Here is a 16,128-nt window from a genome sequence, read left to right on the forward strand (position 1 = left end):
CTAGATACAACTGTCATAAACATTAATTAAAATAACAATTAAATGATTGATATTATTGTTCACTGTTATAAAAGAAAAATAAAAATAACTATTATTAAATAACTAGAACATCATTATATAAAAACTACTTAATTTAATTGAAAAAAGGCATCAGCTGTAAAATATTAAAAAGAATAGGCTGTTTTTATCTTTTCCATTTGAAAAACTTTATTTCCTTTTGCTGATTTTTCTATTTCCGTTTTCTTTTAAACAAATCCTTTTTACCATGAATTATGTGTGTATGTGTTTGAAATACCTCTTGATTTTGGTTGATTTTACATGTGTCGCTTGATTTGACGTGGCATGTGTGGCAGGCCACAGGATTTGTGATGTGGCTGAAATGAAATTTAAGCCTTAAAACGTAATAGGTAGTGGGTACATTAAAGGCTTAAAGTGATAGGTGTGCATATTTATATTCAGTTTACTCTCGATTAAAATTATATGTGTTAGATTGATGGAGGGTCATTAAACGTTATTGATTGTTTTTTTCCTAAACTTTAAAGTTTCTTAGTATGGAAAATCCGTGACTTTTTGAACTTCTTTCATAGATAAACATAAATTTTTTTTATATCTATATTAACATATATTTAAAAAATAATACAAAGTTTGCACTTGACTGGTTTCTGAAACAAATAAACATCATTATTGTAAATTTCATATGAAATATTGTAATTTTAATTGGAATTTCAAAAGTAAAATGACAAATGAACTTTTTAAATAGTTGAACACATAGAGCATAGATATAGAGCAGAAACTCTCCTGTCAAAAACCTAACTCAGTTGTCAGAAACCTAAGTGGTGAGAATGTATTAGTAGAAATTTGAGTGTGATTATTTTGTGTCATTATTTTGAGTAATTATTTTGTTTGAGTTTTTTTATAGTTTCCGCTTTATGTTTCTCTATAGTTGAACATCATATTCATATATACATTAGGGTGGCCCTTAATAAACGAAAGTTGGATTTTGGCCATTCTCACCCTCCAGTTTGAACAAGAAAGGTAGGAACAAAATTAACATATTTTGATAAAAATTGAAATAAAAGCTCATTTTTACTTAAAATATGTCCATATTTACTTGTGAGTTTTTGTCTTCGTAGGATACCGTTAACCTATTCTTAAGTATGAATTTTTTAACGGCAGTTTCAAAACTCCATTTTCAAATTTTTAAAAATTTTGTTAAACAAATTTCAGAATTTTTTGATCATCTCATGGGGTTTTATTAAGAATATAATAGGGAATAAAAATGTGAAAAAATTATGAAAATATCTCTTATAGTTTTTCCGTACCTGCGATTTAAATTTTGAAATTTTCGAGAAAAACAATTATTCTGAAACTTTTACTAAAATCGGAAAACGTTAACCCTTAAATCGTGAAGGTCAAAGGTCAAATTTTTTAATATTTGGAATATTTCATGGAGAGATATCGAAATATTATATACTTTTGGGCCGATTTTGATGAAACTTATGAAAAATATAACATAAACTCTAGGGTTTATAATCCGTTTACAACCGGTTTACCTAAACTTTTTTCAGGATGATTTGTTTACTAATGTTCACCAAACTGGAGGGTGAGAATGGCCAAAATCCAACTTTCGTTTATTAAGGGCCACCCTAGTATACACATTTGTTCTGAAAGAACTATTCGTCATTATAACTCGTTGTACAGTGCATTCTGCATCCGTTGTATGCCTTTAAAAATAGTCCAATAAAACTCTTCATATCCAACCAAGTAGGGTTTTAGAGCTTGTAAATCTTTTTTGCACATTTATTGAGACCTACATGTAGGTCCTAGTATTACATAGTATAAAATAAATCACTTGACTGCTTTCTGCACTGAACACCTATTTCTTGGCTTTGTTTCACCATAATAGGGGACAGTATATAATTTTTTGCATTAAAAGAAGCATTTACCTTTACATTTACCTTTTTTGTCGCTTGAATGGTTTTTGAAATAAACGATTCAATTAGCTATCGGCTTTCTAGGTCTCCTCATATTTGAAAAATCGAACGGACCTTTTGTTCCGAAATTTTTTATTGTCAAACCGATTTTGACCATTTTTAACACCAAACATTTCTGATCAACAAATGAAATTTGTGGGAAAATTTCCCGAAGTAGTATAATTTTATATATGTACGTACGGGTGGTGTTTAAATTTCCCGGCTCTTAACTGAAATGCCAACGCTGCTTCTGTCAACAGGCATCTGTCAGTTGACTACTGTCAAAATTTGAACAAGTTGCATCATTTAGTTTGTGTTTGACAGCCATTGATAGCAGGCTACCTCGTTACTTGAGGGGAAATTGAAAAAAAGTATTTTTGTGGCAAAAAAAACATTACTCAAATAATGGTTAACCTTCGCTTTACCAATACCCACCATATCGATTTTATTGGTTTAATATTTTTTTTAATTTTGTTTCGATTTAAATGAAATTTGTACTCACTGAACAAATTCTAGAGTTCTATAGAATTTAATAGAACCATTTTAAACTTTTTATAAGGTTTTTTAAATTTTTTAAAATTTCGTTCGTCGCATATATTTATAGAAGTGTAGTGTCACCCGGGTGGGTAAAGCGAAGGTTAAGCTTGATAAATACTATGGGAGTTCTGCACCATCAATTTCAATGGTAAATGTTCAGGAAGCCCAGTTGAGGTCTCCGCAACCGAAATAATTTAAAAAATACCGATATATTGTTGGGCGATCGGATATTGAAAGTGCGAAAAATTGTGGAAGCCATAGGCATCTCACATGGCTCAGTGGTTTCAATTGTAAATTACCATGACAAAAATCCATGAATTAGGATACGAAATGCTCCCTCTTCCGCCCTATTCACAGGTTTTAGCAACGAGACTATTTCTTGTTTCGAAAAATGAAGAAATGTCTCGGTGGAAAGACATTTGTCTCCAACGATGAAATCATCTAACAAAAAACCTATTGATGACCTCGAGAAATCTTATTTTTTGGAAGGGATAAAAAAAATTGGAGAAACATTGGACAAAGTTTATAGAGCTCAAAGGAGAAACAATAGGCAAATGATTCCTTGCTATGCTATTGCAAATCATTTGGAGAAGAAATGATTCCAACAAGACGGCATAACATGTCATACATCGCGTGAAACTATATCTTTGTTGAGCCAAACGTTTTTTGACCGAATTATTTCAAGAAATGGACCTGTAAATTGAATACCTTGTTCGTGTGATTTGAGACCTTTGAAGTACTTTTTGTGGGGGTACGTCTAATCTCTGGTCTATACTGATAAACCAGAAACTATTGATTTTAGAAGCCAATATTCGACGCACTATTGATGAAAAAGTTGTGAAAAATTGGTCCGACAGGATGACATTCATAAGGAGCAGTCGCGGAAATTAGAAGTTATTTTTAAACATTAAATGCCATGAAATTTGTGAGCTAATAATAACAAAATGTTGGCCATTCCATTATATTTGTTGTGTTTTATTTTTACAAAAGCTTCTTCTCTATGCCTCTAAAAAACACCCCTTATATTAAAGTCAACAAAATCTAATTCTCTTCCATTCTTTAAATTTACCCCAAATTATGATAAAATGAAACTAAATAAATAAATTGTATATTTAATAAATTAAAATATTGTCATAAAATCGTTATCTATTATCATAATTCTAGTCAATTCAACACCACACTAAACATTGTTCAACTAAAACTGATTCTATAGATTATCTATATTTACATTATTTGTGATAAAATATATCGATACTAAAACCATTTGGGCGTTAAAGAAAATAATTGATTTGATAATGAATGAATTTAATCCATTTAACTTTTGCACCTTTTGTATGTTTAATCAATGGGAAATTAATTTACCGAGCCATAAATTTAAACTTAAATTTTTGCAAATATACAAATCTGTTTGTGCATGTGTGCTACTATATACATATGACAACATTATTTTAGTGTGTTGGTGCAACTATACATGTATGTTTTGGACTATGTACATTAGGGTGCTACATGTTTATCACTTTTTCGGATTTTCAATGCTTCCAAGATCACTCTAATTGCTCAAATGTTCAGCATTTCATTTTTAAATGACGCAAGTGGGCATAATCTAATTTTTTTTGGAAATAAATCTGGAATTTGTAAATTGCTGGTCCGATCGGGATAAAATTTGACGTGTTCTTCAAAAGTGAAATATTTTTGAAGGATTGAGTTTTAAAGTGGCATATTTTTGAATCTAATTGAGATATTGACTTGAAGTGTTTTTGTAAGACCAAAAATTAACTTATCTAAACAAATAAAAATTATTGGGAATAAATGTAGATTAAATTGTTCCTAATATTTGCAAAATAGAAACTCAATAAATTTGTACTCTATATATATAAAAATGGATTGACACTGTAAGCTCAGATTTTTGATATTCGGTCTGTGGGCGGAGAGGTGTGTAAAAATCGAATTTTTACATTATACCGTTAATGCCATTATATATAAAAACAGATGTGTGTATGTATGTTCCATATGGACTCAACGGCTGGACCGATTTTGATAAAATATTCACGGAATCTTCCAACGTTCAAACAATGACAATTTTCATTTTGTTGCTTAACATCATTCTAAAAATTAATGATTTGGTGTAAGCGAAAAAAGGAATACATTCCAACACATGTCCGGTACTATAGAAGTTCTTTTATATTATCAATCGATGATAAACAATTTTGTTTACTCTTGGAAATTAGGTGCATTATTAAAAAATTTCCATATGAAATCTATTAAAAAAATAATATTTTGAATAACTCTTCGCATATCACTTCAAATAAAAAATAACGGTTTTATTCAAATAAAATTTGTTTTCGAAAGGGCATCTACGTCTAGAGTCGCAGATCGGGAAGAGAACGAGAATCACGGCTTCAGCAAATGCGTCGCAGTGCATCTTCATCGAGTGCTGCAGAAACACCTCAACAGCATATAGTTGTTCGCTCCCGAATGGCTCGATCAAGAGAAAGAATCGCTTTAAAGTTGCCCGGATTTTATTACAATAAGTATGATGCCTACAGGAATCGCAAGGATGTACTATTTACATTGCAGCATTTTGAAGTTCCCTAAGGAATCCCCGGGAATGTGCTGTTCGAATTGTAAAGTTATTCTGCCACCAGTTATTGAGCCGTCTGAGCTGCTACTAAGTTACATTTCCGGCGCCAATCCTATTTCCAAACACTTCCTGCAAAATATCCAAAAGTACAACACATGCCTTCAAATGACGTCGGCTTCATGCCCACCTTTAAAGTTCAAGGCCAAATGTACCACAGATTTGGATCATTGCTCACGCTTCCCAATGACGATACGAAAAATTCCAATTGATCCCTCCACAAATGAGATTTCATTTCCGGATTTCTGCCAAATGCAAATGAATATTCAAGACGTTGTCGACAAAGTATTCCCAAGTCTTACAACGAACTACAAGAATTCGGATTGTCTGTGGAAACATGCAATTTTGGCACCAACAAATTATGATGTTAATAAGATCAATAAGCAAATGCAATTGAAACTGCCTGGCAAAACAATAAAATACAAATAGATTGACACAGTAATGAACGAAGAACAAGCCTTTGATTATCCTACTGAATTGTTGAATTCATTGGATCACCGACTTTGTACGAAACTGTATATTAAAATCGAGATGCAATATAAAACAGATGTTTTCTAAGGGCCAGCAACGCGGACCGGGTTCAGCTAGTCATTTCATAAAAAGAAACAACAGAGATTTTTTTTTAAAAAGAAAGTTCTTCTTAACTTTTCCACCATCCAACTGTCACGTCAAGATGATTATGGTGTTTCCTACACCCTTGAAATTTTAGACTTTCTAAAGTGTCCATATTTTTTTAAATTAAAAATAATTTGAGAGTTTTTGGAACTTTTTAAATAGAAGAGTTTTTGTAGTTTATCTATATATATAAAAATGAAATGGTCCATGTATTTAATGCCATCACATGAGAACGGGTTCAGCGATTTGGCTGATTTTTTTTTATTCGATTCGAAATTTTCAGGAGATGGTTTGTAAAGAAAAAAAAATTCAAAAATTCGAAAATATTAATTTTTAATATATTGCCTTCTTTTCACTTCTCACTTTTCATAACAAGAGACATTTTTTGGAGAAACTTGAAGAACTAACATTGGCTACTAACAATAGCTACCGGGCGAAGCCGGGGCGGTCATCTAGTTTAAAATAAAAATCGAGAAAAATAAGACCATGAAACTCAAATAGGAGTGAAAACAGAGTTTTTGTAGTTTATTTAAAATAAAAATCGAGAAAAATAATACCAGGAGCTGAGAAAAGTGCAAACATCGGTATTTTTAGGACCTGTATATAAATTTCTTCATAACTGCCACAAAAGTACGTGAATACAATAAATTTGTTGCTTACATTAAATCAATACAATGGGCTATTTTATAAAGGTTTTATAAATTATTTATTTCAACGTTGGAAACAAATATAGCGTTTTCTGTTTTATTGCAATTTCATTCCGCATACGTTATTCTAAAATAAAGTTTTTTTATTTAAAAAACGACACCAAAAATCTACTATTTTTTTTAATTGAAAACGTTTATTTTTGGATCCATAATCGATAATGCTCTGAAATTGTTTGTATATTATAAGTGATTTAGTTGTCTGACTAACAAAACTATTCGATTCCATTCGGTCCAAAAGTACGCCCTATATTTTTAAAAAAGCGGACCAAGGTATGGCAAAATTTAAAATTTTTAATTTTGAAATGCCTATAACTGGAGAATTTGTAGGGATCATTTTAATAAGTAAAACTCGAATACTCTTTGGCTAAGATCACGTCAGATTTATTTCCAAACTAATTTTGATTCTGCTCCCACTAGGTTGGGTCGATTTTTTTCACGAAAAATCGTATAGCAGAAACGCATTCTACGGAAAATTCTAAGAAATTTTCCCCCAGGAACCATAGGTCTAAAATCAAATCCTATCTTGCGCATTTCGTCTTTTATCCAATGATATTTCAATATAATTTTTTTTAATAGTTTTTTTATTGGATAAAAGACGAAATGCGCAAGATAGGATTTGATTTTAGACCTATGGTTTCTTAAGGAAACTTTCTTAGAATTTTACGTAGATTGTGTTTCTGCTATACGATTATTTACTTTTTGATCCTCCATACAAATCGACCCGGCCTATGCCTCATTCACTGTGTGACGGAGAAGAATTGTGGGAGCATCAAAAATCTAAAAAAAAATTCAATATAAAGGCCTCCCTAATATATTGTATATAAAGTAAATTTGATACAACATGAATTTAAGCCATTTGCCCTTTTATCAGGTTTTTGTGTTTTATGCTCACTCGCCCTCTTTCACTCTCTCACGCTTTATTTGTTTGTATGTAGTATATGATTTTGTTTACTTTATTTTGTTTTGTTTTTTTTTTGTTGCACATGAGTGAGTGAGTTAGTGAGTGAGTTTATGTATGTATAGGTAGAATGTCCTTTTTGAGGTGTTATTCAATTTACCTTGTGTATACATGGTTGATATGGATACCATGGTATCCGGTCTTTTCGATGTTGTTTCTCGCTGACTACTGCTGCTGTTGCCAGTGGCCAAAGCAACAGCATGATGTTGATAATGATACTGATGCAGCAGCTGATGATGCTGTTGTTGTTGTTGTTGATATGAGGGATAGTTTTGTTTTGTTTTTGCATTTTGGCCATGAGTATAATGACCACCACGATATTGGTGTTGTTGTTGATGGGGAAATGCTGACGTTTGTCTTGTGGCAGCATGGCCCACTTGTGGTAGCTGCACACTTGACGTCTGCCACAAACTATCACTTAATTCCGATATTTTGATGAAATTTTAAAACAACCCTTTTGATTTTTTTGTTTTTGATAAATAAATTGTGATTTTTTGTGCAATTTTTATTTGTTATTTCTACATAAAATATTCAGCTATTGATAAAGTTTAATGTTAGTTTTTGTTTTTGCTATTAAGTATTATTAATATAAAATTGTTTGTGTTGTTTTTTATACATAAAATGCATATGCTGTGCAAACACTTACAGCATATATACATGCATTCATTCACACTATAGTTACATGCATAAGCACTGCCAGTATCAATCATGGTGTGTTTGTGTATGAACATGCAACTCGTTTGTGGTGATAAAGTGGTGGCAGGTTTATAGGTTGTGTGCTTGATTGTATGAATTTTAATACATATTTTCAAAATGCTTAGAATTTTCTATTAAATCTATGTCAGTATTTTAGCTACGTGCATGAATTTTTCTTAACTATGTGTTTATGCAAAATATTTTTGGAATTTTTGAAATTTTTATATATATTTATCTGGTGTTAAAGGCCAATTTTTAAAAATATTAATTAATTAATTAATTGGAAAACATTTGTTATTGATGTTATATTTTACAGAAAAACTTTTGATTAGAGATCTAAATCTCAAATATATTTATGATTAATTTTGTTATTTTTCTATCATAAATTTTTATAATTTTTTCTTTACTATAAAAATATATTTTGTTCTTTATCAGCTTTAATATATGAAAATTAATTTTCAAGGGGGACAAATATAAAACTTTTGTTATAAATTCTTTTCCTTTTTTGGTTATTAATTACACTGTCCAACAACATTTTTTGGAACAGAATAGCGACCATATAATTCTGAAAGGGTCGCTAAAATAAAATAAACGAGCAAAAAAAAGTAAATATATAAATAAACCTAAATACCTCTTGAACTAAAACTTAGATATGTATATATGTGTACATATTTGTAGACTATTTATTTTTTAAATTTCTCATTCAGATCATAAATGGATTTTTGGCAATTTGTTTAAAAAATGTGAGACTCAAGGTGGTGTTTAATTTTGCTAATTAAGCGTAAAGAACATTATTTACAACTTTGGTATCTTTGGTGATCCCCACTGAAATTTTCCGGCAAAAAGTTTCGTCTAAAATCTTAATCCTTTAATGTCCTTTTTGAAAATAATTTTTTTGATTTTTTCGAAATAGGGGTCAAATTGACCCCAAAAGGAGAAGCTAGAGGGTTAAGATCTTCCCATAAAATTCCACAATATTACTCTGACAAGCAGAATTCTCTCAGACATTAACTTACAACAATTTTTTTCATTCAGTCAACTTTGACAAAAAAAAAATCAACATGCCCATTCAGAATTATAGGGTCGCTATTCTGTTCAGAAAATGTTGTTGGACAGGATCAAACAAATAAAATTCCAGTACACTTGAACAAGAAAAGTAACAATAAATTATATAACTTTAGAAATTTAATTTTCAAGACATTCTAATAACTCATAATCAAATGATTAAACAAGTGTTACAGTGTGGCTGCTGGAAGCCTCTACTAAAAGAAAACTAAGGCAACCATATTTATGATGAATAATTTTATCATAATATGTTGTTCTCAGATTATGATAAGCCTTACGCCGAGAGCACCATAATATGATAAGTCCTTCATCATATGAATGGTTGTCACAAACATATATTTGTTTACTGTAACCATATATATGGTTGATACAATCATGTGAATCGTAAATTAACCATATTATGGTTACCACAATCATGTAAATGGTTACTGTGACTATAATATTGTTAAAAAACTTGTAACAGTATTGAAATGGTTACAGTAACCATGCCCAACTATATTTTTTCTCTGCGTGTAGGCACACTTTGCAGACAATAATGCATAAGGATAAATTCAGTAGAAGATGCTTGAAAAAGTGGAAGAGGACGAGAACTTGCTGAATTGTCTTTTCATGTCTGATGAGGCTCATTTCGTTTTGCACGGCAAAATAAGGAGTTGTTCCAACCCAGAATAAAACGTACAAAGCGTTGTGGTTACTGGAGATCGTTTCTTGAGCATGATAATTTTTTTATCCGGAACTATGCCGATAAAGAATTCCTTTCAGCTCTGTGTGGTTTCAACAAGATGATCAAAAATTGTGTACATAGCATGGGGAAAATTTTTTTAAAATTCAATCAATCGAAAGAAGAACATTAACTATCCTATTTTATGTGTATCAAACAAAAAACTAAAATTTTGTGAAAATTAGAGAATTCACTTAAATGTGAATAAATTCGAAAAGAATCTATCGATTTTTATGATCGATATCTCATTTGGTTCCTATTACATGTGGCTTTGCGATAATGTAATAAATCTGACAAAAAATTTTACGTTTTAGATTTTTCATGATTTTTTTAAAACATAAAAATTAGATATTTTCACATAAGAAATAATTTTTTTGCTTAATTTTGTTATTATAACTCCGAAACTACCGAGCCGATTAAAATGCAATATATACATTAGAGTGCTCCAAGATTGTATGGACGAAAAAAACTATCTAGGTACAGGCCCTCCCCCCTCTAGAATTGTTCTATGTATTGTAGAAACACGTTGTGTAAAATATTAGGATGATAGGATAACGTTAACTGGTGGCGCAACGACGCTGAAGTTTTGAGATGCATTTACAAGGGGAAAATATGCAATTTTTTCAGTTTTTGTAAAAATGTTGCCATTAAATAATGATTTTTACAATTTAATTTAAAAGAATCGAAATGTGTACGTAATTGTCGTTATAATAAGATATAAAAGATAAAAATTGGTGAAAAAATGTTAAAGTTATTAAAAAATCGCCAGGCCATTAACGTGTCTAAGGCCACTAGAACAAGAAATTTATGAACAAAATTAACATATTTTGAGAAATATTAAAATAAAAGCTTATTTTTACTTAAAATATATCCATATTTACTTGTATATGAGTTTTTGTTCTCGTAGGATACCGTTAACCTATTCGCAGGTATGACCAAAAAAATTTAATTTTTTTAACGGCAGTTTCAAAACTCCAATTTCAAATTTTTAAAAATTTTGTTAAAAAAATTTCAGAATTTTTTGATCATCACATGGGGATTTATTGACAACATAATAGGGAATAAAAATGTGAAAAAGTATGTCAATACCTCCTATAGTTTTTCCGTACCTGCGATATAAATTTTGCGATTTTCGAGAAAAACTAATTTTTTGGCCATATTTTGGGGAATGACCAGAATTTCCTTACTGTAATGATTTTTAAGTAAAAGCAATTCAGAATAATATAGTCCAGGTAATTTTAAATATAGTCTGAAAGTTTTACTAAAATCGGAAAACTTTAACCCTTAAATCGTGAAGGTCAAAGGTCAATTTTTTCAATATTTGGAATTTCTCACGGAAAGATAGCGAAATATTATATATTTTTGGGCCGATTTTGATGAAACTTACGAAAAATATAAAATGAAGTCTAGTATTCACAATAACAGTACAAAAATGGAAATTAACCCTTAAGAGTACTTGGGGTCTAAATTAATGTGTTTTTCGTGATTTTAAAAGTTGAGGGTCATTTGGACCCCAAGTGCTATTAAGGGTTAATTTCCATTTTTGTACTGTTATTGTGAATACTAGACTTCATTTTATATTTTTCTTAAGTTTCATCAAAATCGGCCAAAAAATATATAATATTTCGCTATCTTTCCATGAGAAATTCCAAATATTGAAAAAATTTACCTTTGACCTTCACGATTTAAGGGTTAAAGTTTTCCGATTTTAGTAAAACTTTCAGACTATATTTAAAATTACCTGGACTATATTATTCTGAATAGCTTATACTTAAAAATGATTACAGTAAGGAAATTCTGGTCATTCCCCAAAATATGACCAAAAAATTAGTTTTTCTCGAAAATCGCAAAATTTATATCGCAAGTACGGAAAAACTATAGGAGGTATTGACATACTTTTTTCACATTTTATTCCCTATTATGTTGTCAATAAATCCCCATGTGATGATCAAAAAATTCTGAAATTTGTTTAACAAAATTTTTAAAAATTTGAAATTGGAGTTTTGAAACTGCCGTTAAAAAAATTAAATTTTTTTGGTCATACCTGCGAATAGGTTAACGGTATCCTACGAGGACAAAAACTCATATACAAGTAAATATGGATATATTTTAAGTAAAAATGAGCTTTATTTTAATATTTCTCAAAATATGTTAATTTTGTTCATAAATTTCTTGTTCTAGTGGCCTGAGACACGTTAATGGCCTGGCGATTTTTTAATAACTTTAACATTTTTTCACCAATTTTTGTCTCTTATATCTTATTATAACGACAATTACGTACACATTTCGATTCTTTTAAATTAAATTGTAAAAGTCATTATTTAATGGCAACATTTTTACAAAAACTGAAAAAATTGCATATTTTCCCCTTGTAAATGCACCTCAAAACTTCAGCGTCGTTGCGCCACCAGTTAACGTTATCCTATCATCCTAATATTTTACACAATGTGTTTCTACAATACATAGAACAATTCTAGAGGGGGGGACGGTCAAAATTCGCAATTTTATTTTTTTGGAGCACTCTAATATACATGGATTAAAGGCTATGTAAATCTCAACTTTTCTAAATTTATTTTAATAATATCGGACTAAATTATGTGGAGAAACGTCTAAAAAAATTTATAATTTTACTTAAACATTTTTTAAAATCTAGGGGTCAATTACGGACCAATCATCGCAAAAGTTCAAAACTTATTTATGTACAATTTTATAACGGTATTAATTACACTGTGCTAAAATTTGACACATTTTTACAAACATTTTTTTTTTGCCAAAATAAATTATTCTAAACGATTGCTCAGATTGAAAAAGTCTCTTACTTAAAGGTAATTATGTATATTGCGTAATTTCGTTTTTTTAATTTATTCAATAAGCTAAACCGTTTTTGAGTAAAGCGAATATATATGTTGGCAACCTCCTCAAATTTCGAAATAACGAAAACAAAAGCTGTCCCGCATGACAGTTATTTCAACTAGCACAGTTTTATTATAGGACAGTTATGAATGTTCAAGACATTTTCTAATTTGTGCAAAATATTATCAGGATTGCTGCATAATTAACATATTTATGAATGCTCAAACAGTATTCCGGGGGCCAATTGTTATGGGGACTAGGTGACGTCATCAACCGATAGTGCCCATTTTCAATATCAAACAAACCTTATAAAGATAGAGTATTTAAGGACAATTTTGTCCAGCTATATCCTTTCGTTTGGGTCAATCCCCTACTCACTACCAGAGGTGCTGCAATATGTACAGTAGTTTCCGCCTAATTGTCCCCCGCTTTATTGATTTGCCCGCTTATTTGATCAAGAAAAAACGCTAACATTAAATTCCATACAATATATTCAATAAACTTTTCGTTTAATTGAGTTCGTTTATTTGCGTTACCCTCTTAATTGACTTATGTATTAAGAATTTATTTTTGAAAACAATACAAAAAAATCCGCATAATTATCAAACAAAAAAGTCGATTGCAAAGCAGAAAAGTAATCCAGTTATTGAGCAAAACAGGTGAAAATTGGTAAAAAATTAAAATTTTTGCAATTTTTAAGGCACTGGATGCACTTTTTTCGGGTAGGTATGTTCCGCTTTTTTTTCTCCATTGCTTCAGACACAAAAGAGATATTCCGTAAGGTATACCGAGATATAACCGTGTTAAAATATAGAAAAAGTGATAAAAATCCACCTTGAGCAAAAAAAAGATCGCATGGACATTAAATTACTTGACAAAACTAATGATGCAGAAGTTCTTATTTTTGGGGCTTCTTTCACGTGCAATTGTCAGAATTGAGTCACAAAGCAATGAACTGAAAAATGTTGTACTGTGTTATACATATCGATCTCATTTTTATGTGAAGTTAATTTAATATTTTCCTTTTACCTTTTATTTACTTTTTGGTATTGTTTATTTTAAGAAGTTATTGTTATAAACATTGTTTCTAATAAATGATTTAAAACAATAAAATTGGGGCAATGTATTTGCAATAATGCATTTTATTTGTATATTAATATATGAACGTTTAATTGCTTCATTGGAGCAATTAAACGGGTGTCTTTTAATTGAGTTGCTGAATCAATTAACAGAATATCGGGTAAATGATTTTTCGGATAATTGCAGCAAAAACTGAAACATTTTCGAAAATCAATTAAGCGAAAACTACTGTACTTGAGTGTATAGAAGAGAGAGGAAGAAAATGAGGAAAAACTTTCCGATCTCCACTCTCATCAACAAACTGAAGAATTGCCCAAGTAAACTTGAAGTGTGTCAAACAATTTTGAACAATTATTCAACAAATATTTTTTTGCAATTTTATTCGCCGTTTCTACAATAGGGCTGAACAATTTTTTTCCATTAAAACAATGCTGATAAAATATTTTATTTAAAGATTTTGTATTTAGTTTGACTTGAAACATAGCAATTAAACATTGTGAAAATAAACGGCGAAATAAAATATGATATACTTTATAAAAAAATTTACAATTTTCGTATTTGTATTTACTGCAATGCAATATATAACGGCTACGACTTTAGAGGTAACAAGGAAGAGTGTTTTTTTAACCTTATTAAAAGAGAGTATTTGTGGAAAATTGTGTTTTCAACAGACAGACATACGGACGGACGGACATAGCTAGATCATCTTAGAATCTTATGAGTACCCAGAATTTATATATTAATGTGGGTTTGCGACAAATACTTTGATGTGTTATAAACGGCATTACAATATCAATATATCCCCAACCTTTTTTTATATAAACAAAATAATCATTGTTAATTTGTGCTTGTAATTATTTATTCTAACAGAAAAATGATGAATATAATTCCATGGTGACAATGGCTTTATTTGATAAATTAAATTGGGTTATAAGGGAAATACAAAATATTGAGCAACAATTTATAGTTTTTAACAAAAAGTAAGTATTTAGCAAAAAGATACTTAATTTTCAAGATACTATTTAATAAGGTTTTCATTAATTTCAGACTCCATAGCCTGGAAAATATAAGAAAATCAAATTTACTGGCTTTCAAATTGGAAATACGAGAACTGCTACAGCAGCAAGATTTAAAAACTGAAAAGCTATTGTGGCAAATGGAACAGGAAGTATTCAAAAAGTAATTTTATAATAAAAATCTATTAAATTCTTAAAAGCACTTAAAAGCTCAATTTATTTTAGAATGGAATTGCAAGAAATTATAACAAAAAACACTTCCCTAGCTATGGAGAACTTACAAAATTTCAATGTCGTTTCATTAAAACAAAATCGCAATTGGCAGACAATTTTACGGCGACAAGATGGTTCTCAGAACTTTAATCTCAGTTGGCATGATTATAAAACCGGGTTTGGCAATGTTAATGGAGAATTTTTCATTGGTCTAGAGAAACTTCATGCCCTCACCACATATGCTGATCCTCATGAGCTGTTAATCATTTTACAGGATTTCGATAATCAAACCCGTTACGCTAAATACAGTGATTTTGTGATTGGCAGTGAAAACGAAAACTATCAAATTAAAAAGATTGACAAATTTCAGGGTGATGCCAATGATTCACTTTCTCAACATTTGAATTGTGGATTTTCTACCTATGATCGTGATAATGATAATACAACAACGTCCCATTGTGCAAAAGTGTTTCAGGGTGGCTGGTGGTTTTCGTCATGCTATAATTCGTAAGTATTGGCTTTTTTCTTTTGTTGTTTTTTTTAATAAAATTTGTTATTATTATTTATATTTAGACATTTAACTGGACCCTATGTGCATCAATCAAATATTACGAGTATTAAGGAGAAAGATAAGGGTATAATTTGGAATTCTTGGCATGGTTTGAATTATTCATTGAAATATGCTGAAATGTTGATAAGACCAAAATAGTTGTTGATGAGTTTTATATGAGTGAAGATAAAATGTTGTTTTGATATTTAATTCCATGAAATTATTTATTATATTTTTGCTGCGTTTTTTTAAGAATTATAAAGAGTTTTATCATGTATTATAATAAAAAAAATTTTAGTGTATAAATCTGTCATTTTGTTTGTAATTTATACATTTTTCATTTGCGACCCCACAAAGTATATATATAATGGAGCGTTATAGATAGCGGAGTTGATACAGCCATGTTCGTCTGTCCGTCTGTACGTTGAAATCAACTTTCCGTAGCCTCCAAATAACTTACATACATGATTCATACATCAATATATCCGTTTTAAATAAAACCGAAC

At 30.1% G+C, this 16,128-nt stretch overlaps 2 protein-coding genes across 2 annotated transcripts in view; one reads left to right on the forward strand and one right to left on the reverse strand.

The window, feature by feature from the left end:
• LOC135955377 (band 7 protein AGAP004871-like) overlaps positions 1-8,138 on the reverse strand; it is a 61,002-nt gene extending 52,864 nt beyond the window's left edge. The window contains exons 1-2 of the mRNA XM_065505728.1: positions 8,086-8,138; positions 7,529-7,845 (exon numbers count right to left, since the gene is read on the reverse strand). Of these exons, the coding sequence (XP_065361800.1) occupies positions 7,529-7,845; positions 8,086-8,138 (370 nt within the window). The remainder of the gene's footprint in view (positions 1-7,528; positions 7,846-8,085) is intronic.
• A 6,277-nt stretch (positions 8,139-14,415) lies between these two features.
• LOC135955378 (fibrinogen-like protein 1) lies at positions 14,416-15,879 on the forward strand. The gene is made up of 5 exons (XM_065505729.1): positions 14,416-14,445; positions 14,714-14,823; positions 14,891-15,022; positions 15,085-15,579; positions 15,646-15,879. The coding sequence occupies exons 1-5, from the start codon at positions 14,416-14,418 to the stop codon at positions 15,779-15,781; spliced, it is 903 nt and encodes a 300-aa protein (XP_065361801.1). The 3' UTR covers positions 15,782-15,879.
• The last annotated feature ends 249 nt before the right edge of the window (positions 15,880-16,128 follow it).

This window comes from Calliphora vicina, chromosome 3 (genome assembly GCF_958450345.1).
Source record: "Calliphora vicina chromosome 3, idCalVici1.1, whole genome shotgun sequence".
NCBI lineage: Eukaryota > Metazoa > Arthropoda > Insecta > Diptera > Calliphoridae > Calliphora > Calliphora vicina.